Source organism: Diplotaxodon limnothrissa, linkage group LG4, assembly GCF_057381915.1.
Source record: "Diplotaxodon limnothrissa isolate DT_005_m linkage group LG4, D_limnothrissa_male_GT1.1, whole genome shotgun sequence".
Taxonomy (NCBI): domain Eukaryota; kingdom Metazoa; phylum Chordata; class Actinopteri; order Cichliformes; family Cichlidae; genus Diplotaxodon; species Diplotaxodon limnothrissa.
Genome location: NC_140599.1, coordinates 29,982,221 through 30,007,936, shown reverse-complemented (window position 1 = coordinate 30,007,936; position 25,716 = coordinate 29,982,221). Strand labels below are relative to the sequence as shown.

The 25,716-nt window shown below is 40.9% G+C and overlaps 1 protein-coding gene across 1 annotated transcript; it reads right to left on the bottom strand.

Annotated features, from left to right (window-relative positions):
- Window positions 1-12,239: 12,239 nt before the first annotated feature.
- paqr4a (progestin and adipoQ receptor family member IVa) lies at window positions 12,240-25,381 on the bottom strand. The gene is made up of 3 exons (XM_085352831.1): window positions 25,108-25,381; window positions 15,371-15,589; window positions 12,240-12,673 (listed from the first exon to the last, which is right to left on the bottom strand). The coding sequence occupies exons 1-3, from the start codon at window positions 25,379-25,381 to the stop codon at window positions 12,240-12,242; spliced, it is 927 nt and encodes a 308-aa protein (XP_085208957.1).
- Window positions 25,382-25,716: the final 335 nt, after the last annotated feature.

Here is a 25,716-nt window from a genome sequence, read left to right as displayed (position 1 = left end):
CCACCAGAATGAGAACACAAGAGGAGACTGTAGGTTAAAGTACATGACAAATGACAGGGAGGAAGTGAGAGTTTCAAACGAAGGTGGAAGTAGGAGGTGTCGGCTGTGACATGTGCCGTCTGCAACAAGCTGCAGAAACCAAAGTGAAACACAGGGCACCATATAAGATCTTTTCTAGGATTGAATCATGATAAAAGCGTCTAGCGGTGCAATGCAGAGTTCAATCCACACTTACCAACAACGGCAAACAGATGCAGGCCATTGCTGCTTAGAAGTCACCTGGTTATCAAAACCACTTCACGTCCAACAACACAGATAAATGCAGTATGTCTGAAGAGCTCACAGAGTTTAAGTTAGCGTGAAAAAGACTCAATATTTTCTTGAGTGACGGATGTCAGTGCATGTCTGTTCTTTTTGACTCATGATTTCTGCAGATATTAGAGTTAAATACTCTATAAGAGGCTTCTCATCTGCTGCTATTCTTTCATTAGATTTATATAAGGCATCAGACAAATCTTAAGACAGACAAAGTATGTATGAGGGAAAGAGCAAAGATGAAAAAAAAACCCAGTTTTTTAAGGCCTAATTTTCAGTTTTTAAGCAGTTTCCCAATTGGGGACACCTGCAGTTTGTACATGCTGATGATTTCAAATGAAATGAAAGTTATTTAGATGATGTTTCAAATAACCTGTCAGAGTCTGAAGACTTCCATGTGTTTCAGCTTCAGAGACTGGCTTCTTAAAGGACCCTGAATTTCAGGTAACCCCTAATCGAACCCACTTTATTTACATATCACATTTACAGCAACCTGTTCTCACACCAAACCTAATTAGACTTAAACTGGCAATCAGCTGTTTTTGCACATGATGTCACTTTATTAGTCATGATTACTCAGCCTGTGGAAAGGCTTACACTTACATTATGGGAAATCAGGGATGCTGTAATTTAATAGTTCAACCATTGCAAGAGGTTAGAAAAAAAGAAGGCAGGAGTGCTTGGAGGCTAGGTGTACTTGAAACTGAGGGGTGGCAAAGAAAAAGGCTTGGTGAGTTGTATCTGAGGCTGGACACTCAGCAAGGAGAAAATGACTTGTATTGATTGGCTAGGCAGAGAGATTGAGCTGGAAAAGATGTGCAGGGTGATTAAGGAAAGAGATGAAAATGTACTTATGAGTGAAGAGAGAGTCGAGAAGGTGGAAGGAGTATTTTGAGGAGCTGAGTGAGGAAAATGGGAGAGAGGAGGAAAGATGGAGGACAGTTAGTGAATCGGGAAGTGCAGGAGATTAGAAAAGAGGAAGTCAGGGCAGCCATGAAGAAGCTGAAGAGTGGAAAGGTGGTTGGTAAAGATGATATACCTGTGGAGATGTCTGGGTGAGAGGGAAGTAGATTGGCAGATCGTTTACCAAAGCCTTGGAGAGTGAGAGGATGTCTGAGGAAGGGAGGGAAAGTGTACTGGTCCTAAAGGGCACTATAGTGAGTTCTTTTGCTTTGAAGAGAGTTGATGGAGAAGCATGGAGAAGGTCAAAAGGAGTGTCAGTGCATCTTTGTGGCATATGTTAAGGTGTTAAGAGAAGAACTGTGTTGCTGAATGAGGAAGTCACGAATGACAGCGAAGTATGTGTGGTGCAGGACAGAATTCAAAGTTTGAGTAGGACTGCTCTGAACCCCTTCTTCTTTGGAGTGGTGATGGACAGGCTACCAGATGAGGTATCCATGATTTATGATGTTTTTAGAGCACATTCTGATCTGTAGCAAAAGTAGGGAGAGGTCACAAAGGGAGCCTGGAGAGGTGGAGGTATGCTCTGGAGTGAAGAGCAATGAAAGTCAGTAGAGGCGAGGTAGAATATCTGTGTAGATGAAAACGAGACAGGTGCAAAAGGGGAAGATGCATAGGCAAGGCTGAGATGGTTCAGACATGCGCAGAGGAGGTTAGTGGATGGTGAACATGGATCTGCCAAACTGGAGTAAAAGAGGAAGACCACAGAGAAGATTCATAGATCTTGTGAAGGAGGACGCACAGAGGGTTGGCGTGACAGAGGTGATTGTTAGAGACAAGGTGAGATGGAGGCACATGATCCCGTGTGGTGACTGCTAAAAGGGGCAGCCAAAGGAGAATCATCTGAATGCATGGGCCTCTAGGTGTGCTCTTTTAAACCTCTTTTAAATCCTTCAACTATAAGGAAGTGCAAAACTCAAACAGCAGGGAGAACCTTTCAGCTCCTAAAATTCTAAACTTTTAGTCTATAAGTTTTATTATAAAAGCAAACTCAGTCTAATCCTTGAGTAGCAGAGCTAAAGCACTTCCTGTTTTTTGTCGTTTTGACACAAAAAACCTCATGCACACATGTTTTTACACTTGTCCTCACAAGCGTAAAAACATGTGTGCAAATGTCACTGAAATATAATTTGGTTTAATGCAGCAGAACTAGGACAACTGTTATTTCCTTACCAGGGCATGCCTACGTCACATTGGACTATAGTACTTTTTTTTCTGGGAAAGCCTTGCATACTTCAGCAAGACAATGCAAAACCACACACCACATTTATTGCAGCAGCATGGGTTTATAGTAGGAGTGGTTAGTTTGCAGTCCAGATCTTTGACCAATTGAAAACATTTAGTGTTATGAAACTAAAAATACAACAATGGAGACCCAGGACTGTTAAGCAGCTACAATCGTCTGTCAGACAAGAATGGGGCAACATTCCTCCCTCAAAAGTTCAACCTCTGGTCTCCTCCTCAGTTCCCAGAGGTTGCAGAGTGTTGTTTAAAGAAGAGAGGATGCTACACAGTGGCAAAAATGGCCCTGTACAAGCCAGTTCTGAAATATATTGCTGCAATCAAATTCAACATAAACTGATTTTTTTCTGAAAATGTATTTCCTCTTGCAAATACCAAAGTCCCCCAAAAAGAATTGATAAAAATAAATAAATAAAATATAAAATAAGCTTTAATTTCAGTGCATAGAATCACCAGTCAAATATAGTAAGACCAGACTTATAGCATTTACTAACTTTGGCCCCAATAAAGATTTTAAAACATTTTCTTTAATCTAGAAGTTACACTATAGTACGACAGAGTATTAGGGCCACATTAAGAAAAGTGTCCATTTTGAGATTTAAACTGAAATTTCAAGATTAAACTCAAAATAGTATTTTGAGAAAAAAGTCAAAACATGGATATTACAGTTGTCATTTCAAGCCAAACAACTGCCATGGCTCCTATACTCTCTAGAAAATCTGTAGATGAGTTAGTGAAACATCTGGACCAGCTGTGATTCAGCATACATTCTCTGTCACTGCCAGCCTTTTGTACAAATCTGCCCAACTCTTCTACTTTTGTGTGTTTTTTCCTTCTAACCAGACGCAGCTTTATGCACCGTCTTTTCAACATCCTTATACTTATAGCCACACTGTGTTTATGTTCTAAAAGAGAAACTGATTCTGACATGGCTGAATTCATGTAGTTTGTTGAGATGCAACTTTGACTGGCAGCTGTTTGAATGTTTTACACCTGTGAATAATCTGGGGTGTACAGTATACAGTACAGTTAGATATCAGCCTGTGTGTCGGTAATTCAATTAAAATCAGCCAAATCTGAAAAAGGATTCCCATCTGACCCCCTTTTTGTAAATGTTACTTTTAATTGCACCATTTTCACTCACGCATTTGTAATTCTTTGAGTAGACAGAATCTCAAACTTAAATCTGACAACTATTTAAAAATGAGCATATAAGACGTTTATTTTCATACAAGGGGAATCAGAGTGAAAAAAAATCAACCTGGTACCAAAATGTTGGTTGTTTTGGACGTTTTCACCACTGAAGTATCAGAAAAAAATCCAGGTCTCTGTAACTCTACATCCTAGACAATAAACCGATGTAGTGTGATACACTGTTCAAACAAATTTAAAGAACGCTTTTTAATCAGAGTATAGAATCAAGTCAGTTGACTTTCTGGGACATTCGGTGGCAGTTTAGCTCTGTGGGTAAGCAGGCGACCCCATGTTGCATGACGGGTGAGCAGCAGCCTGGGTTGGAGTCCAACCTGTGGTCCTTTGCTGCATGTCTGTCCCTCTCTCTCACCCTGCTTTCCAGTCTGTCTTCACTCTTACAATTCAATGAAGGCAAAAAATGTCAAAAGGCCCCCGCAGGACCGCTATCTGATGAGCACTGCCAGAGCCTCCAGCAGGCCACTGGTGTGAGGGCTGGCCTGAGGGCTTGACGCCCTCTAGTGGGCTCTGGCAGACGTGACAGGGTCTGGAGACTGTTATGCAGCCTCTAGCGTCATTCAGCATCTCCGATTTGGTGGTCGATGCACAGACCTCTACAGGCTCGGCAATGATAACCGAGATAACGGGATGAAAGTTTTGAACCACTGTCAGACTACGCTGGTGCAGTGTGTCCTGCAGTTCCTGGAGGATGAAGAAATTGACACCATTGACTGGCCCCCACGCTCACCTGACCCAGTTCAATAGAACACCTGTATGACATTATGTTTTGGTATATCCGATGTCACCAGATTGCACCTCAGACTGTCTAGGAGCCCAGCGATGCCCTGGTCCAGAACTTGAAGGAGATCCTCCAGGAGAATCATTCTGAAATGCCGCAATGACATTTTGGCTACCTGGACTAGCCTCCCACATAACTTGTGTCTTTGAATTCAGCCAAACTATGTGGCATCCTTTTGTTCCAGTCACATCACTATAGATATTCAGCAAGATTTTTTTTCCCAGTGAGATCTGATGTGTTTTCGGTGTTCTTTTATTTTTTTTGAGCAGTGTATATATCCTGTGATACTGATGCGCAAAGTTGAAAATCGTTCTGAACAAAACGGGGATCTAAGATTTAGAAAACTGAAGTGCATCTACCACCTGAAAACTGCCTCTCTCCTGTAGTTAGTTGCAGGAAATATAAAAGTATTAAAAGCATCTATGTTTTTAACACACTGCTCAGGTTGTTAATATGATGTATTAGAGTCATATTATAAATTCTTCCTTTTTTGGTGTACAATCAAATAAAACATTGGATAAAAAAAAAAAAACACCAAATCTAATTTTAACCCTGACACTAAGTCTGAACTCCCTGTTGTACCAAACACCAACCCTAATTCCTAATTTTTACCTACACTCTAAAACCAACCCTTAACCCTCCCAAAATGAGTGCTGTCAGCAGGAGTGGCCTCAGGCAGGGATTATATTACCAGGCTGACGAGGACAGCTGCTTTGCTTACTGTCCACCTGAAGGATGCATGCGTAGGTAGGGAGCTCACAAAAAACTGCAAGGCATGGGAACATGTACTCAGATACTTGTGGACAAGTAAAAAACCTCAAACTCAAATCATTCCTCACAAAGACACGCATAAAAGTATAGTCTCTCTTCCTCTCTCTCACACACATACATCTTAAAAGAAACAGCAACAAACAGGAAAAAAGAGATGACAGATTTAAAAATATAGACTTCAGTTTATTGCACAATCGTTGCTGGAGACTGAGGAGTGTGAGAGCCTGTCTGTTACACAGGACACTAATGTCGCACAGACATGTGAACTACAGCACAGGAACAAACCGTCTGAGTTCGTGCACATTAATCGGCAAGCACACAGACTGGATAACGAGGCACTCTGGGAATGCAATCAGCATCCCGTCGGTGCAACAGGCGAAAGTAAACGGGACAACATACAGATTTCATGCTTGCATGGGTTCTGCAGGAGAGCTCATACGCACATGTGTACATACATGATCTGGGGGATCTAAATAAATAACGCTGGAGGATAACTGCAGACCAGCAGTGACAGTATTACCACCAGTTAGTTACGTTTCATTTGGCTGCAGTTCAGCTACAGTAATGCCTGCATTAGTGAACATGAACTTCCACTAGATGGAGCCACACTCACTCATTTGACACATTAAGAAAGCCATGCAGATATGGAGACAATAACAGACAGACCCTCCAGAAAGCTCCCTTCATCCTAAAGGAAAGGGCTTGTCTCATTACCTGTACACATAGACCAGTGTCATTATAGGATCCACAGAATAACAGCAATCATTAATAATCAGTATATAACAACACAGGTGATCCATTATAAACAGGTTGTTAACAGGCTGTCCGGCACCTGTGTAATATTTAAAAAACAAAACAAAAAAGGTTTTAGATTTGTTAGTGATGCTTTTATACATCATGTCTTTTCTTTTTTCATTAAACATACAGACAAAAGGACAAAGACCAATTTTCTGACCGGGTTCCACTCCTGCAACATGGTTTTCAGAGAAATGCTCCACCTTCCTTCGCCCTTGCGCCCACCCTGACAGCTGGGTTCCCAGCGTGAACAGACCGGACTAAAGAGGGCAGGTGAGTCTCGCGTCCATGTTTCAGACAGCAGCGGTCAGGCTTCAGATGTTACAGCTACTGTTATGGCACCCTGAGAAGCGGGAGACTCAGGATGTTGGGAGAGAGCCCTCCGTTACAGCGGATCAGAGAGCCGTTTGACAAACACAAATTGACTTCACTGTTACGTATCCTTCGGCTGATAATGCATAGATAGACCAGTGGTAGTCACGAGGTATTCACATGCCCGCCAAGATTCCCCTGCTATGGTCGCGCATATCTTTCCCGTGTGTCTTTAAAAAAGCGGTTACATTTAAATGATCAGAAGCATTCTTAGTCAGGGCCACAAAATGGTCAAACAACTCTACATTTGAACAGAAACCAATGCCAGTCTTTTTTTTTTTCCCTGTGTTTTTCACATATATATCATCATAGCTAATCAAATACATAACTCATATCGATCTGAAGCTCCACATCGAGCCGCGTCTGCGTCCCTCATTACCCGCCAAGCACCAGGAGTCCAACGGACGATGTTTTCGGGGGTAAATCTGGTCAGCCAGTCCTTAGCCTTTAGACAGATGTCCCTTTATGTCAGAATTTATTAAAAGTTGAGTTTTCAGGCTGCTACAAAGGCTGGAATTCACATTTTCCCGCTTTCAGTTTATTGGAGGTATAAAAGACATCTAAATGGCACACAGCCTGCAGGCTAAAGTTAGTTTGATTTCTGACCTCAACATTGACCAAAATAACTGAATTTGGGTGCGAACTGCTGGTTCTCTGAGGAGTTTGTAGTGTGTTTCTTTACAACCACGTTTAGCTGTAAAAGGGCATCTTTTTCTCAACGTCTTTCCATCTTTTAACCAAAACTCAACTTTGGTAAAGTCGTCTTAAGCATCTTCACTGGGTGGGTAATCCCATTCCTTCCTATGTTTCTTCCTTAACCAAGTGTGCGTGTTAAAAATTAGTCACTGTATATTCTTCTGCACTGTATATAATCTACATAAATGTATTTACATTATTTATATGGACTTTAAGTGTATTTCAGAATTGACTTGAATTCAAAGCCCTTTGGAGAACGATGAACAGTGCAGTTTGTTTTGATTGTGATGCATGGCCTCCGATCGCTTCAAATCCTCTTCCTGCAGGGTAACGCCACACTCCAAAGCCCACCTCCAACTAACCACACAGTCATTTCCACGGCCGAGTGAATGATCAGTTGCTGGCTACAGTGAACTAACAATCAGCTAACATTATGAGACATCAGTTTCTGTTTCACAGCTACTTTCATGCATTTTTTTTCATTCAATTGCCAAAAATACATTAACTTCAGCTTTTACATTGTACTCATAATCATCACTGTAAGAGTGAGACTAGCAGACAAATATCTGACTTTTTAAATGAGGGCAAGTTCATAAAGTCGGGTCACGTTGGGGTTAATGCATATCATTCAGACTCTGTGAAATCCTTCTTCATCTGTGAGACAGTGTCACGGGAGCAGACGTTGCTAATTTGGCGAGATGAAGGTGGGCTAACATGGTTGGCAACTAGCGTGGGAAACAAACCCAATGCTTAAAAAAAAAAAAAAAAACACTAAAAAAGGTCTAGGTATGAAATGAGGCTTCAGAAGCCAGTCCTGAACATGACTGAAGAGTGCGACGATTACTTCTACAGAACAGTAACAAGCCTGGACACACATGAAGGTGCTGTGACTCATACATGACAGGCAGGCGGGTTCAGAGGGGTTCATTCCTGCATACGTAGGCCAGCTTAGTGTATAAACCACCACTTTAAAAAGGCTAAACATCAATTCAAGAAAAGTGCAAGCAAGTACAGCTAAATAAATAAATAATGTGGCAAAAATGACTGACCATATAACAATATTTAGGGTCAATATATAAGTAAACATCTAAGCACAGCACATCTACATTCATGCCTGAGGACATAAATAACTTCAGAATAGACCTGCACCTGTTTTAAAGGTCACATTGCAGCTGTTTTCCTCGCCGAGCTGCGACGTGTAAAGACAGATCTGATCCTGTGTGACTGAGACGTCACATATTACAGGAAGGCAGGAAAAACTGTACGCAGAGAAAATGTGGAGCTAATCCTCCGGAATTGCTGGGTTTAAATAAAACAATGGATTTTCTTTGACCTCTTATTTGACCTGTCAGTCAGAGCGATCCTGCACTGCAATGATGTAAACTGTTTAAGCAGCTGACACACACATTCAAATTAATACAAATGAATAAAAACAAACATAAATATAATCTATTTCTTGATTAAATATATATCCTTACGCGTTTGGGGCCAGAAGACAAATAACTATAAATAGCATTATAAAGTCATTACCCCTTTACATTTCAGCACTGCCACATATAGTTTTATGTATTATGTGCACATGGTGGCATTTTAGTGTAAAACAACTACGCACATTCAATGGCTTTTATACACAATTGCGCAGAAGACTCACAAAGCACTCAGGCTCTGCCTTTAAAAAGATAATTACATCTCGCACAAATGGAAACGGTCGTCTTCCAAACAAAGGGAGGTCATAATAAATGCGTAAGACCAATCAACTTGGGGTTGGCTGGACATAAGCAAAAGTTTGGCAAAGGCAGCTCATAGACATCAGTTTCTTTTCTGATTTAAAAATGCCTGAATTTCTTTGGCACTGGTGCAAACAAAGCTGATAACACTCAACAGATCCCATCTGGTGGTCTGGGACATCTCAGCAGGTAAGCTCATTGCTGGCACGCTTCAGGAATGAGCCCCTCGCACGCCTTCGGTAAGGACCATTCAGACGACAGAGAGGACAAAGAAGAAAAAGAGGCAGTGGCAGAAAACAGGGAACTAAACAGTCCTGTAAAAGTCAGTCTGTTGGACGAAGTTAAAACTCTAAAAGTGCTTTGTACATGTGTAAAAACAAAGGTGCGTGAGAGCGCGTGCTGTGTATGTGATGTGAGATATGAATATGCTGCACATGTGTAGACAAAGACTGTCATATCATTTGGACGAGGGGTTTTTAAACTCGTCTGGGGGCAGGGAGCCTTTACCCCAGGAATACACCGGTCACTGTTTCTCATGCAAATCGACGTCGGGTTGAGGGGCGTTTCATTTGGTCTGCATAGAGTGTTTATTTTTAAAATAGTGCTTGTGGTATGAGCGCAAATTTCTACAGGACGGTAGAGTTAGAAGTTGAAGAAGGAAGAATCCTGTACAGAGTTTAGGGAGGAGATGAGATGAGTTTCTGGGTGGTAGTGAAAGTTAATTAATGATTAGGAAAGCAGAGCTGAAAAAGTGAGGACAACTGCAATGAAGGTATTTTGTGTATCTTCAGGATGACAAGGAGACAAGAAGCCTAGGTGGTTGACTGAAGAAAAACAGGACTACTGGGATGCTAGGAGTACAGCAACAAAAGAAATGGCAAAGCAAAGACTTTCAGTGAGTGTTACGTGAAGTTGGAGAGGAAAGAACTTGTATTGATTGGCTAGGTGGAGAGATTCAACTGGAAAAGATGTGCAGGGTGATTAAGGATAGAAATGGAAATGTACTTATAACTGAAGAGAGTGTTGAGAAGGTGGAAGGAGTGCTTTGAAGAGCTGATGAGTGAAGAAAATGAGAGAGAGGAGGTGGAGGACAGTTTGTGAATCAGAAAGTGCAGAGGATTAGAAAGGAGGACGTGAGGGCCGCTATGAAGAGGCAGTTGGTCCAGACATACCTGTGGAGGTATGGAGATGTCTGGGAGAAAGGGCAGTGGATCTTCAATCAGCTTGTTTACCAAAACCCTGGAGAGAGCAGGTGTCTCCGGAATAAAGTGTACTGGTGCTGATTTTCAAGAACAAAGGTCATGTGCAGAGCTGTAGTAAGTACAGCAGGATGAAGGTGATGAGCCATGCCATGAAAAAGAGAGGTGATGACCAGTCAGCAGCAGTATGGTTTCAAAACGAGAAAGTGCACTACAGACGTGATGTTTGCTTTGATAGTGTTGATGGAGAAGTATAGAGCAGGTAAGACTTGTGTCTTTGTGGATCGAACGATATGACAGGGTCCCAAAAGAGGAACTATGTAACTGCATGAGAAAGTCAAGAGTGACAGAGAAGTATGGGAGAGTGGTGCAAGACATGCATAAGGATAGAGAGACAGTGGTAAGGTGTGCGGTAAGAGTGACAGATGGCTCCGAGGTGGGGGTGGGAATTAAAGTCAGTAGAAGGTAAAATACATGTGTGTGAATGAGAAGGAGACGGAGAGGTGAATGAGTTAGAAACGTAGGTTAGTTTAAATACCTGGTGTCAACCCTCCAAAGGAGCAGACAGTGCACAACAGAGGTGAAGAACAGAGTGGAGCGGGTGGAGACAAGTGCCAGGAGTGATTTGTTAGTAGCAAGAATGAAGGGAAAGGTTTACAAGATGGTGAGACCTGCTGTGATATATAGACCCGAATTGGCAAGGCTGAGATAGTTTGGACATGTGCAGAGGAGGAGTAGTGCATATACTGGACAAATGATGTTGAAGATGAATCTGCCAGGCAAGAGGAAAAGAGGAAGACCACACAGGCGATTCAGGAATATAAACTTCGGACTTTTTCCTCATAAATGTGCCATTCTGTGCTTTTTACAGCTTCAATCTTGAAAGTTCTGAGGTTGTGTCATGAATTTTCCTCCCACTCACCCAGCCCCTTAAATTTTTATGAAACCTTCAGTGGCGTTAACACACAGTGGTAACCTTGAGTTTGAAAAGTTAATACAAGCCCCTTCTCAAAACACTCCAAAGTACTTCTTACACAAAATGTTTTACCACATATAAACCCCTCCAAAGGTCACAGTAAGTGTTTTGTCTTTTCTAGGTCTCTACCAGTAAAAAGCCTCGTTTATTTTCTTAAATTCATATTCAGATGAATTACATTAGAATCAGAATACCGCCCAGCACTCTTTCAAAATTGGCAAGACACTCTTTGCTCTTCTGGGTCTGAATTCCGGCCCTACTCTGTGCATCTTAATGCAGCTTCCATAAAAAACACTCGCAACCTGTCTGATGGATTTGCAAGCATTGTCGTGAGTGGGCGAGATCAGCTTCGGGAGCAGCATGAGACTTGGAATGCAACACAGCTGAGCTCGGTGTATTCCTGAGGCGACGGGCAAGAACATTTTTCCAAGGTCTCGCTTATAATCCCAACACTGACAAACCGCATGCTTACTACCATTTCTACTCTTGCATGCCAAAATTATGAAACTTTTAAATCTAAACATTTTAGACGCGTGTCAGTTTCTACTCGTCCAAAGATAACATGGGTGTGATTAAAGGACACAAAATATAGTCTCCATCTGTAGATCGCCACTTTTTAAGATCAGAATGTAATTTCAGCAATTTAAAGGAAATTTATCACTAGATATTTTAGCTATGGGCCGTAGACCCAACTTTCAGAACCACTGATTAAGACCATTTTAATCAACGACATCAAGTAATCCTTAAAAGAAACTTCTATCATTATGTAAAAGGCTTCGAGCTGTAACCTTTACCTAAGACATTATAGGGTTTAAAACTTGGTTAATAAATTTACTTTTTAAAATTTTCCACTTTTTTTATCGGTTTGTGTATGGATGTGTCTGTGTGTGTGTGTGTGTGTGTGTGTGTGTGTGTGTGTGTGTATGTATATGCCTTTGCACCAAGTTTGTGGCAACTGAGCAAGTCAGAATGATTGTGCGTGTTACTCGACATACTTTTACCTGCATTCGCACAAATCAAGATGGACGAAGATATGAACATTCTAAGTTTCAGCGCATGAAGTGAACACATGCACAGCATTAGTTTCTGTGATCCCTGTCCTTTCCCTTCCCTTTCCATGCTCCCCCCTCCCCCAGAGGTCTTTCAATGGTATGTTCCAGCACTCCTTGTGAGGGGCCGGGGGGCTGCTGTGTGGGTCAATCTGAGGGGCAGTCGTAGCTGGTGATCCAGAGAAGGTCGTCCAGCACGCCCCAGTGCAGGTAAAGGATGGAGATCACCACCAGTACATGCATGATCTGGTGGCTGTTGCACCAGTAGTCGAAGAGACCCGGCCAAAAGCGCTCCGGGATGCGCGTGATGTTGATGACCCCGCCCAGCACGGCCAGTGCATCCATCGTGAGAAAGTGGCGTAGCGAGGTGGGACTGCCGCCGCCCACGCCCACCCAGCGGAGCAGGAAGAAGGAGAAGCGAAACAGCGCTTGCCAGGCGAAGGAGCGCAACCGCCGAACGCTGCTCCGAGCGGTGACGGCGCAGTAGATGGCGTGGCTGGACAGCAGGATGTAGACTAAAAGGGCCACAGTGCGGATAAATGGGTAGCACAGCAGTGTGGTGTAGACGATAGGCAGCGCTCCTAAGACACGAAAAAAGACAGAGGGAAGTCAGGAGAGCGATGAAGCCACGCCTCGTGAAAAGCACAAATCATTGACCTTTTAAAGCTGCGTGTGTAACTCCGCGCTTTTGGTCAAAGCTTGATGGTTTCAGTAATCACAGTGCAACTGTGCAGGGAGGTGGCTGAAACAACCTCAAACTTTGTATTTTTTATGTCACATTACAGGAAGTGGATGATGAGGTTACTGCAATAAGGAGGCAGTTCTCTTTTCTAGAGAACTCAGCAGGAAGGCAACACTGATGGGACAGAGATTTACAGTGTGCGACTAAAAATAGAAGCATGTGGACTGTAAAACGTATTCAGGACCAAGTGTGTGAATCGTCAGTATTGTAAAATTTGGCCCTTTGTTTTTCTCTATGTTGTCATTAGGGGTCTGCAGCCTGTCCTCTCTGACACACAATCAGCAGGTAGTGCCGTTACAGAGAAGGTGAACCCAGGTTGAGTGAAATCATTTTATTAGAGTTAATAACTGTGTCATTCATTGCTGTAACCATAGTCATAACCTTTGTGGGTCAAAAGCTAATAAGGGTCCTTCATCAAAGTACTTGTTCAACAAGCTTAATCATGAATCAAGACTGCTAATATTGCAGACTCTGCCCCTTAGATTTGCAGCGTTCAGTTCTTCTAATGTTCAACTGAGCTTTAAATGCACTGTTCCTAAATACAGCTACTAAATAAGCTAAGCTTTCTAGACGTGGATAACTCAGTAAAATAAAGGAGTTTTTTTAGCACAAAGGAAAAAATAAAATAAGTAGAGGACGTTGTTTCAACGGAAAAGTTATTATTTCGTAGACTGAAAGCATTTCTGTTTTATTAAACTCACAGTCACCTTGAGCTGAGGGTGATGAATCCATTAACCGAACAAGACACAATTAATTTGTGACTCAGATGTGATCATTAACTGTTTTCTTCTGATTCATTTTAACTGCAAATGGAAAATCATTTGTAGGCAAAGAGAAAAAGAAGAAGTGATCCTTGTTATAGATTACATTGTTGTTAGACTTCTCCTGCCCTCTGTGTTCTCCTACCTGAGTCCTCCTGTCGGCAGGGTGAGTTATTAGTCTTTTAGTTGACTCATATTTTACTGTAAAGGTTGATTTTCTTACATGTTTCATTGTTTCCTGCCTTTGTGGATTTTCCTTCCTTTTTGGATTTCCTGCTTTAATTATTCTCACGTTTATTGTTTCCCGGTCTGTCCTCTGTCTAAAGCTATATTTGCCTTTGCCTTTGTCTTCTTGCCTAATTCTGCACTGCTAACCATCTTCTGTTCCCTTATGTTGGAGTTTTGTTATTTACTTGCTGAAAATCCTGAAAATTACCTGTAGGTCTGTCCATTAATATTCATATTGTTTTACTCTCTGTCTGCCCTGCATTTGAGTCTGTTTAACTTCACTAATCCTGACAGAGTTTTCTTTACGTTCACATGAATTGTATGCATTAGTTAATTCGGGAGGACGTGTATCCACTCGTCTGTCTGCATTCCTGAGAGTTGTTATTCTGTTCTTTTTATCATGTCAACCCAACCCTAGTTGTTCATAGCCTCTAGACTTTGCTGCTAAACCTTTAGATAGAAAGGATTTCAGATCCTTTCTATCTAAAGAAAGGATCTGAAAGGCCTATAACAGTGAATTTAAGGGGATGAAGGAATTTAGTGCAATTAAATGATGCCAACTGCTTTCATGGTATTTTCTTAACGACTAGTTGGGTAAAACTGTGCAACCAAAGCACAGGAAGTCACAAGTTAGTGTTCTACTAGTGCATACCCTAACTCTGAATACACCAGGAGGGTTGTGCCCTATTCCAGTACTCAGATGCTTATGTACCATTGCGGCAACCCCTCAAAAAAAGTGCAGCCGACAAACGACTAATTGATAATTGCTGAATGGCACAGACAGAAAGACCTTTGTCTATGCAGCTCTGTGATGAAACACAAAGGATACTTTATCCACAACTAGCATGAAAAGAACATTCATATCATATTTAACCTTGTTAACATACACTGATGAATGATTTAGCCTACCTAAATGAATAATTAGTGGGCATAAGTGGATTGACATCAGATTATCAGGTAAAACAGTAATACATCACAATGTTTTCTTGGGTGTTTAATCCCTTTTTTAGACTTTATTGTAGATTTTCCAAATATGTTTTATGGTTAAAAACAGTTAATGGGAACAGGAGGCCTGTAAGCTAACGTAAGGGTTGTAGCTTTGGTCGTAAAGATGAATAAATATCCCCGGTGCTTAGGCCTGGCAGGTTGCAGGGTTGGTAAAAATTCCTGGCACAATTCCTGTTATTCCCATGCTTTGTCACAATATTAATAATGAATGTACTGTATTATCGATATCGGTGTAGTGGGCAAATCTAAAAGGTTCATTCAAAGTGTAGAAGTCTATAAAGAAATAAAAAATAATGTGCCTGTCATTTTTTCTTACAATAGGGTGATGTAGGCAGCATGGACAGATCAATAATCATTTCAGAGCTCGAATCATTGCTTGCAAAGTAAGATCGAATCAGAGTGTGTTGCGACAAATCAATACTGGTACACCTCCAAGCAAAACACTTGCACGGTAAATCACTGACAATCAATTCCATCCTGGAAGAAAACAGATCAGCAATAAGAGAACAACAGCTGACAATGAATCCATGAGGCCTCACCCAGTGTGTTGATCATGCAGATTCCACACACGTCCAGCTTCAGGAGGGTGTGGTAGACTGGCTCCCCTCCCTCGTGGTTCATGAACAGGTGGTAGACCACAGAGCCCAGCTGGGGTGACAGGCAGGCCAGGAAGTGCACCACACCCAGCCATGTCACGCTGATCTGAGACCAGGGGATGTTAAGAGGCAGCAGCACCAGGAAGCAAACCAGAGGGATGCCTGAAGAGTGAGCAGGCAGAGAAACCGAGAGAGCAGTGGTTATAAAAGAAGGCTTTACCTATACCACACAATAAAAGACTTGTAAAAGACTGACTTTATCACATCTGCAGAATGTGGCATAACTCAAGAGTTTTTAGTTGCTCTGGAATCAGCCTCCAAATACAAATACTCGCTGAATGGGAATGTAGTAGTATTTAAAAATGTTTTTTTTACTACACAGGGGTTTAATTTAAAGTCCTTCTAGGGCTCAACAAGTCAATTCATACAGAAGTGAAACACTTTTATTTTTTATCTTTGTAGAACCACTCTGATCTGTAAATTTAAAAGCATGTGTAATGACTGGAAGTGGAAAAATAAACACACTGTGAAATATGCACACAATGAAACAGGAAAAGACTGGAGGTGGTTTTTAAACTGTGTAATTAGGCAGAAATTGTAATGTTAAAACGACACAAGAGAAAAATCAAATAAACTTTAAATAAATAGAAAAAATAAGAAATTGAATAATCAAATGAAATTAATGAGCTACATAAAAATCTAAATAGTCTAAACAACAGAACGTCATGTAAAAGGCTGAGCTTAATACAGGGCAATGATTGAATTAATAATTTAAAAAATGTCTTTTGTAAAAACACAATAAAGTAAAATATTAAATAACAATACTTCATTTTATTTAACCTTGTAATCTGCATTTTATATTTTAAAATCATTATTATTAATACATGCATATATCTCATAACTTTGATTTAATTAACATTCATATCACTATTTAATTTCTATATTTTATTTATTTTATTTTATTATATTTATAAATAATATTACCTGCTTTATGTACCTCCATTTAATAATATAATTGCTGTTGGTATTATTATTATTATTTAGTATATTATTTTCATTGTTATTCCATACAAGAAAAAATATACTTTCTCAAAACTTCTAGAATGAATAAAGTAAAGCTTATCTTATCTCATATGTAAAGACACACACGTCCTGACAGCAGTGCTTCTTGTGTCACAACACTTTTAACAAATCTGATGACATGCAATTAAAACCACTAAAGCACCATCTTTTACTTCTGCTTAAATAGAGTCCAACGGATAATGTTGCCTGAGGTAATATGCCCACATGCTGGTATGAAAACCATCCGCTCAACTCTGACAAAAGCAAATTAAGGTGTCGTGTTTACGGTGATGGATTATCTCGCTCATGAGTTTCTGGAATCGAGGACGCTGTTTTTCACACTATATGAGAATCAGTAGCTGTGAATGGCTGCTGAGAGTGCACAGATACCAGCAAGAAGAGCCAAAGGGGAAACCTACGTGATTGGCACCAACGTATCAGTGATTCCCCATTGAGAGAAAGCCAAAGCTCCCACTAAGCTCTAATTCTGATGCAGCAAAAGGCCACGCTGCTAATGGCTACACGGCTCCCATTTAAGTTTCCCTGTTTGGCAGGGAATTTGACTGCTACGTGAGCAAAATGCAGACCTTGAAATTTGATCCGCTTACATACGGCTCTTATCACTCTGAGACACACCTACAGCACTCCTCCCTTTCTCTCATATTTGCTCTCACTGAAGACAAGGCAGGTGATACAAGGAATGGCATGCAACTGTAACACATCTATTTTAAGCACATTATCTCCCTCTCAGCATTCGCCCTGAGCTGGCGAATTGAAGTCAGGCGTGGACACAGCAGCGGGAGCGAGGACCTCTGAGTATCTGAGACCAGGGCCCTGTGCTTCGTACGTCGCTTACTACATCCAAGATCAAATGAAACATCCAAGACCAAATCATCGCGCTAACTCTGAGCTCGCTATTCCGGTTCCCCGAACACACCTGTTGTTGACGATTAGTATAGCTGGATGAAGTAATGTGAGATCACTGGGTGGCCCAACAGGGGCTACGCATCGATAGTAGAAACATTGATCGGCAACCCTTTGATTGGTCGGCGAAAATGTCGAAGGAGCGCGCTCGGTATTTTTCGGCAGCAGAGCAAGAACTCTTGAGTGAGGGATTTCAGGAGTTTCAGAGTTTAATTAAAACGCAAGGGAACACTGCAAAGGCTGCAAAAGCAAGGAGAGAGGGCTGGCAGAAAGTTGCTGACAAATCAAACTCGTAAGTAATTCAATAATAACAATAATAATGGAGTGGATTTATATAGCGCTTTTCAAGGCACCCAAAGCGCTTTACAATGCCACTATTCATTCACTCTCACATTCACACACTGGTGGAGGCAGCTACGGTTGTAGCCACAGCTGCCCTGGGGCAGACTGACAGAAGCCAGGCTGCCATATTGCGCCATCGGCCCCTCTGGCCAACACCAGTAGGCGGTAGGGTAGATTTATCATATCACACCATATTATCCAATATTATATTACATTATATTATATTATAATATGTTATATTTAGGGCTGGGTATCGTCACTGATTTCTAGAATCGATTCAATTCCGATTCACAAGGTCCCGAATCGATTCGATCCACGATTCGATTTAATTCGATTCGATTTAAATCTGGGAAATTTTGACAGTCAGAGATATAATTCAGATCAGGACATTTACATATTTTTGTATCTATAAAAAGGAAGCTGACACTCTCAAGACTTTATCCAAGGTGTGAGCATCACAGCAGATGCCTTTGTGTCAAAGTAGCTGAAGATAAAACACAGAAAAACATGTAGGTGATTTTCCTGGCCTGGGATTTTATAAAAATATTCTGCAGTACATCAAAAACGAAAGAAAACCATTAATTAATGAACATTACCTCTGACGTTACAGCGGTTTTATTAGAGACACGGCTAAGCATTTTGCATTTTGAATAATTTTAAAAAGTTTCAATTTGTTCAGTATTGAACAGCAGAAATTAGGTTTTCTTTTCGGAAGAATGTAAAAGGGGAAAAAACAGCGGCCGACAGCGCTGTAAGCAACAGTAGACTTGTGTAACAAGCAAGCGAATAATGAAGAAAGGGAAACTGTTCGAGAGAGGGGGGGGGGGGGGGGAGAGGGGGAGGGAGAGAGGGAGAGAGAGAGAGCTGCGCATCGCAATGGAAGCAAAACAGTAAAAGAGTGAATTCATGACGATGTTTATGTGAAGCGTTTGGATCTTCTTTTGCTGCTGGTTCGGTCAATATTGTTTGGAGAGAGATCAAACTAATAGCTTTAGAATCAGCGCATAAAGGGCGTGAACACAAAGCGCAGACCCGGATCAGCGAGCTGTCGGCTTTCAGCCCCGACTGTGAGAAAGGCGACATCTAACTGATTCTGATCCGCGGGTCGCGCTGTGTGTTTAAGTCTATGTGCAGAATCCCTGTACCTGCTCTCATTTACTGTTTGGTGGTTCTTGAAATTTTGTGAGATGTCACCAGAGATTCTGTCATGGTCCTGGGCCATGTTGGCCCAGTGTTCTTAGTTTTCTTGTATGTTTGTATTTTGTTCCTTATTTAGGCCATGTTTTCTGAGTTGCCCTGTTGTGTTGTTCCCTAAGTGTTTTCCCTTCATGGCTTTTACCCCCTGTGTGCCCCTCTGTGTATCTGTGAGCCCTCGTCTCTCCTTATGTTTTATTCCATGTTTCCCCTGCCCATTATGTCCAAGTTCTCCCCGTGCTCTCTCTCCCCCCCCCTGTGTGCCCTGTGTATTTATGAGCCCTCGTCTCCCTTTGTGGTTGTTTCATGTTTCCCCAGCCCGTTATGTCTGTGTTTTCCCCGTGCTCTCTCTCCTCCTGTCTGAACCTCTGTGCACTTCCTGTTTACTTTGTGACTCTCACGCCCGTACATGTCATGTTCAGTTCACCCCGCCCTGTCTCGTTATGATTATCAGTGTCACCTGTGTTCCCCGTGTGTTCCCACTTTCCTCGTTTACCCTCTGTGTATTTCTGTCTGCGTCTCCCTCTGTTCGGCGTGACGTCGTCCCTCATGCTGTGTGTGGATCTCCCTGTGAGTTCTTAGTTTATGGTTTCCCAGTTTAGTCTAGTTTGTATGTTTGTTCTCCCAGCAAATAAAGCTGTGTTTTGAGTTCACCTCCCCGAGTCTGTGAGTCCTGCATTTTGGGTCCAACTCCTGCCTGCCGCACAGCGATTCCTGACAGATTCTGGCATTTCGGACAAAATAAATTTATATTAAAAAATCGATTCAGGATTTTAATGAATCGATTTTACGTTATCCAAGCCAGAATCGATTTTAATCGATGAATCGATTATAAAAACCCACCCCTAGTTATATTATATCCCCTTTCACATTAGAGCCACAACAGGACCCACTAGAACATGGGAACAAGTAAAAGTGAAATATAAGAATATTCTACAGAATGGTAATATTTATCACTTATATTGCTTGTCGTCTCTTGGAAAGAGACCCTGGAATACTCTGTTTGTTTGTTCATAACAGCAACCAAGAAAAGGGCAGAGCAAAAAAAAAGACAGGTGGTGGTCCTGCACCCCCTCGTCAACAAGTTGGTTAAGTGAATAATACCCTCACGGGAAAATCGATATCTCTCTATGAGCACACTGTCGCGCTGAGCTAAAGGATCCTGTCTGTCCCGCAATATACGCTGAATTCTGAGGACTCTCCTTATCAATCTTGCACCTTCCGCAATGGGTTGCTCGCGTAAACGGACAGGATATGACTGCGACAGACTTCCCAAATCCACCTTCGCTTTTATAGCCGTGGTCTCTCATCTTGATTACACGAAGTAATTTACAATTACTACTCTGAAATATGAATTACATCTGTAATAATCACATACATGTAATAGAATGTTAATAGTACATTTCCCTTTTTTAGGGAATGACCTGTATGTATCTGTGTGAAATCAATAAAAGGATCAAGTGCTGCATTATCTTTGGTTACAGTGATGTTATTTATTTATGGTGAAACAGTGGTGGAATATCGCTGTTGCTTTCGTATGAATGACGCGGGCATACCTGCGTGGCCGCGATCTAATCCTGTTTACATAAAGTAAACCTGCTCCCCAGCAGGTTTACGCTTACGGCTCTGTTGCTATGACAGCAAGTCCCGGATGGGCTTCGGGGAACCGAACGATCCAGGATCACGCGAAATCGTCAACAATCAAATCCGGCTAACTCACTTAGCGCGTTACGAAGCACAGGCCCCTGAGCTGCGGGCAGGATGTTTTCAGTTTATATGCAAAACAAGCCGGCTCATGAAACTCAGCCGAAATGTTACAGCACAATAATAAAGAAGAATTACAAGCACAGCGCAGCTTTTTCTTCTTCTTCTCAGATCTGGAAAACTGGAAAATAATGCTCATTAGATTAAACATTAGCCTGTTATGTTGAGGTCACACGCTAAGCCAACATCACTGGAGTGCAATAAAGACATCCAGAGCCACTTAGCTGATAATCACTGATGCTGTTTAACTGCGCCGTGACTGCTGGATGCTGGAGCGCCACAACAAAGTTAAATGACACCATCCAGATTGCACTTTGATATGAAAAGAGGAGGGCAAAAGACACAAGTCATGCTGCTGAGTGCCACATTACAGGCTGTCTAATCATCTCAGTTTGAAAATAGAAAAAACCCACCACGCAAACTGCTAACAGGCCAACACCTCACTCTCACCTTTGGCTGAACAGATTAACACAATTCTGCAATTAATCTGGGCTTGTAGCAAACTATTAAAAGAATTGCACATTGTGTAAACACAGAGTTCAAGAGAGATGAAAAACAGCGTTTTTCATCTGCTCTTACGTACAAGTCTGCTATTACGTGCAAGTCAAACTGCTTTTTAAGAATTCAGTCCACGTTTAAACACTTGCCTCCAAGCAGGAAAGTCTTGGAAAAACATTTCTTGGAAAAACATTTCTTTGCCAACAAAAATTCCCTCTTTGCAAAACTGCCATACAGTTAACATCTAAACCAAAAGAAATCACCTTGGGAGGGTGACAGCTTTTGAAATAGAGTCCTTTGAATAAGTTGGGCACTACTGGCTTAAATCAGGGGTGTCAAATCCATTTAATTTCTGTTTTTAACAGGGCCAGATTAAGGATGCTCTGCTCTGATATTTGGATTGGATATAATTTTAATCCTGAGTTGAAAAAGCAAAATCAAGCAACGACAGTGTGCTGATCTACGGGATGATGTATTCGGTTCAGTCCGATGCATTTACTTGACCACCACAGTATAAAAGATAGACGTCACGATTTGTCAGTCACAAGTCGTTAGCCAGTGAGCGAGCCACAGATTATCCTCATTGCTAAAACTATAAAACTAACTTTTTATTTTGATCCAGAATAGGTCTTAGATGACATAGGTACAGTCACACTCCTGATCACGTTGTGATTGCTGCATTTGTTCTAAGCAGGCGTGGAACTGCACATGAAAATGACTATGCAAAGTTAAGCCAAGATTATTTCTTTGCAGGCAAGACATCCGGGACCTAACGTTTACTAAACTAGTAATGAGACGTACACAACACGATGGAAAGTTTCATCATTGTGAATCCTGACTGAAAGAAGACTTTTAAACGCTCAGTAATTAGGCAAGACCATTTATTCTTACAAAGCTGAAAAACAAAGTTTAAGTGGAGACTAATGCTGCCTTCATATTCCCCATTTTTTATCCATGTTAAGGATTACAGCTTATTTATCTAACACTACTCGGCATTGGCAGATACTCAAAGCCAAGGTTTCGAAACTTGGAAAAGTTGGGCCTGTGAAAAACACCTAAACTTTTAGTTAATGCAAAGAAGTTTAAGCACATTCTTTAAAACATCAGCATTTCAGTGTTTCTCGTGAATTAAAAATGTGCCTTTCAAGGGTGAAAATGCACACAAGCACGACTGGTGCAATACAGTTAAGACAAAGAGCCTTTGTTACATTAGTTAATACAAGTTTTTGCTTTTTCCTGTTATTTTTGGATGCTTGTTAATCAAAAATGTATTTTAAGGTTGAGTAAATTAGATCCTCTTCTGCAAAAGGCCAAAACCTAAGTGGTGGGTGCCAGATTTCACATAAGCTCAGCCTTTAATAGAAGTAACATGTATAAAACTGATGGACAGCCTGAGAAATCTGAAGAAAAATCTCTGCTATTTCAAGAATATGCCTCAATTTTTCCACATGTTACATTTTTCTAACGTCATGACAGAGAAATGTAACAGTATAGTGGATAGGGCTGAAACCCATCACTTTTCAGTGGCATGGTATGGCAAACAATGGCTGTAAAACTGACATGACTCAGATGAAAATAACAGGTCGGCCAAACATTTTCATGATGTGATCCTTTGTTTTAGGTATAGCAGCAAAGAGCAGCCTGCAAAATGCAGTCAAACGTCAAACTGATGTCCTTCTTCTCCGCAAAGCATTCCAGTGAGCTGGATTTCAGCTCTTTGGTGGGCTGAGTGTTTCGCATGAATGATATTGGCCCTGGCAGTATTTATCAACATGAAAACATTTTCTTTTAATAAACATCATGCAGAAAAAGATGCTTCATCCAGCAAATCTATTGTTTTAATACTCTCAGCACTGCCTGCAGCACATGTACCAGAGCTGGTGCAGAGGCCTCACAATAACTTACCAACTAGTTTATAACATGCAGTGCTAGAGAGTTAAGAGACCTTTAATTTTCATTTTAATATAATTCTAAAATACTTCATTACAAACATCATATGCTCATTATATATATATATATATATATATATATATATATATATATATATATATATATATATATATATATATATATATTAGGGCTGCCACGATTAGTCGACTAGTCACGATTATGTCGACTATTAAAATCGTCGACGACTAATTTAATAGTTGACGCATCGTTTGAAGCTTTGTAAGATCACAAAGGACGCAGGAATGAGTAGTAGGATTTAAGAGTGTAATAACGGACTGAAACAGAAGATGGCAGCACTGCATGTACAAGGATGCCAGCTGCCGTTAAACCCCGAAGAAGAAGAAGCTGTGTCCCAGAATTCATAGCGCAGCTGTCAACAATGGCGGCAGCTAGTAGTTTTAACTTTACTCTTATTATTCTTTCTGGGTCACAAAATAAACGTTTAACATATTTTCAGGCGAGAATGTAGCTGTGTAAACCTCAAATATCTGCCCAGTTTATCAAGACACCGCATATTTTCAAAAGCGCTCCGACGTTTTCGGAGACGTCTGTTACCCACTAGCTCGTTAGCTAGGCGGGGGCAAGGCTAACTAGAGCCGTGAGAACACCGGACTCCCGGCAAATCGTTTTCAAACCCACCGCCGTCTTTCGCTAGTCAGGTTAAACATATATATAAGTCACTTAGATAACTTAAAAATGTTATTGTTTGGCTTTCTTTAGTATTTTATTTGTTCCTGAGTAAATCGGTTTGGCTGAGATTAAAGTTATAGTTTTTGCACAGCTAAAACTGTCAAGCAGACAGCTGATTATCAGAAGTGTGAGACGCTGGAGAATATACTCCGGTGTCCTGTTATATTTTAGAAAGCAAGGAGTTTATTAAACTTCACCGAAACAATCTGCAAATTTCATTAAAAATTAATAAACTACCATCTTGTCTTTATTTTTAGTTAGCACAAACACTTCAAGCTGTAAGCTAATGATAGTTATATAAGACCAGATGCTGCTGGTGCAATAAGCTGTACGCTGTACGTCCAATGGATGATGATCTGTCCTAATATATATATATATATATATATATATATATATATATATATATATATATATATATATATATATATATATATACATATATATATATATATATATATACATATATATATATATATATATATATATATATATATATATATATATACATTGCATCAATGCAAACATTGCCTTGCAAACATTACAGCTTTTCAAAGTATATGATTTCCTGCTTTTTTTATTCATTGAAAACTGAATAAACTTGGCAGTAGTATTTCCAGTGTAATAACTGGTGATAGTCGCCAAATCTTATTTTATGCTTAAAAATAAATCAGTTTATTTTGTATTGTCCTTCTGTGATAGTTAATGAGCTCTTTGTCAAACCATAAATGTGTTGATACGCTGATGATGACTGAAGATGGTTTTTAATCATTTTTGATGTCTATGAGTCTGCTGCCTTTGCTCCTAATGCGTGAGACTTCAAAGCTGGATTATTTCTTTAGTACTCTTGTAATTTGTATGGTCCTACTCTAGCTCTGGTTTCTTCCTAGTTGTGCCTTGTAAGCCTGTTTGGATTGGACTGATTCCCTTATGCATGACACATTAAAAATGAAAAAATAAAAAATAAATAAATCAGTCAGTCAAACCATGTTCTGCTTTTGTGTTCTGTTATTGTACGTTTTAGATGAATCACACTGAAGAGTTGTACAAGAAATAAACTGTAAATTGCTGTCATCTGGATAAATAATGTATATTTAAAATAAAAAAGAGTGTGAGTCATGTATGCCTTCATGAAAGCTTCCCAGCCTGTGTTGCAGAGTCTGGCAGTGCATCCTTCAGCAGGTACAGGGTCTGTCTCCCTCTCTACACAAATCTCACATGCTGACTAAGCATTCCAATCTGATTTTTGTTGTACTCACCGTGAGTGTATATGTTTCCAAGTTCATTGTGCAGGTAAAACAGGCTTCTGATGCAGTCCTGCACGGAGGAAATTGGCCGGTATCCCGTAAGGACGTATTTGTTGAACTGAAGATGTGGAGGTGAACTCGCCCAGTCCAGCAGCCTGGGTCCATTTAAAAATGCCATAGCAAAGAGGACGGTTAAAAGGACACCGCCGAATAAGTAAAAAACTGACTGTACACCTATATACACGTTCAGTAAGATTATTGCGACTAAAACCTTATGGGAAACCATTGGTATTGGTTGTGAGGTTTTTGTTTTGTTTTGGGGTTGTTGTTGTTTGTTTGTTTGTTTTTTGCTTTGTTTTTTTAATTATTATTTTGTGCTGTTAGCCGCCTAGCTCGGCGCTAGCTAGCTCAGGAGAAGTCTCTAAGCGCTACCCGGCAACTGTGTGCGCGCGCCGTCGCTGCTCGCTTTGAACCGCCGGTACCTGTGCGAGTGTCATCCGCGAGGCTGGAGACAGACGCGGAAAGCCACACGCATGATGCAAGCTCCCGGCGGACATTACATTTGACATCTAAAGTGTCCGTGTGCCACCTACAAGCGCTAGGCGTTTGAGAGGCGAAGGG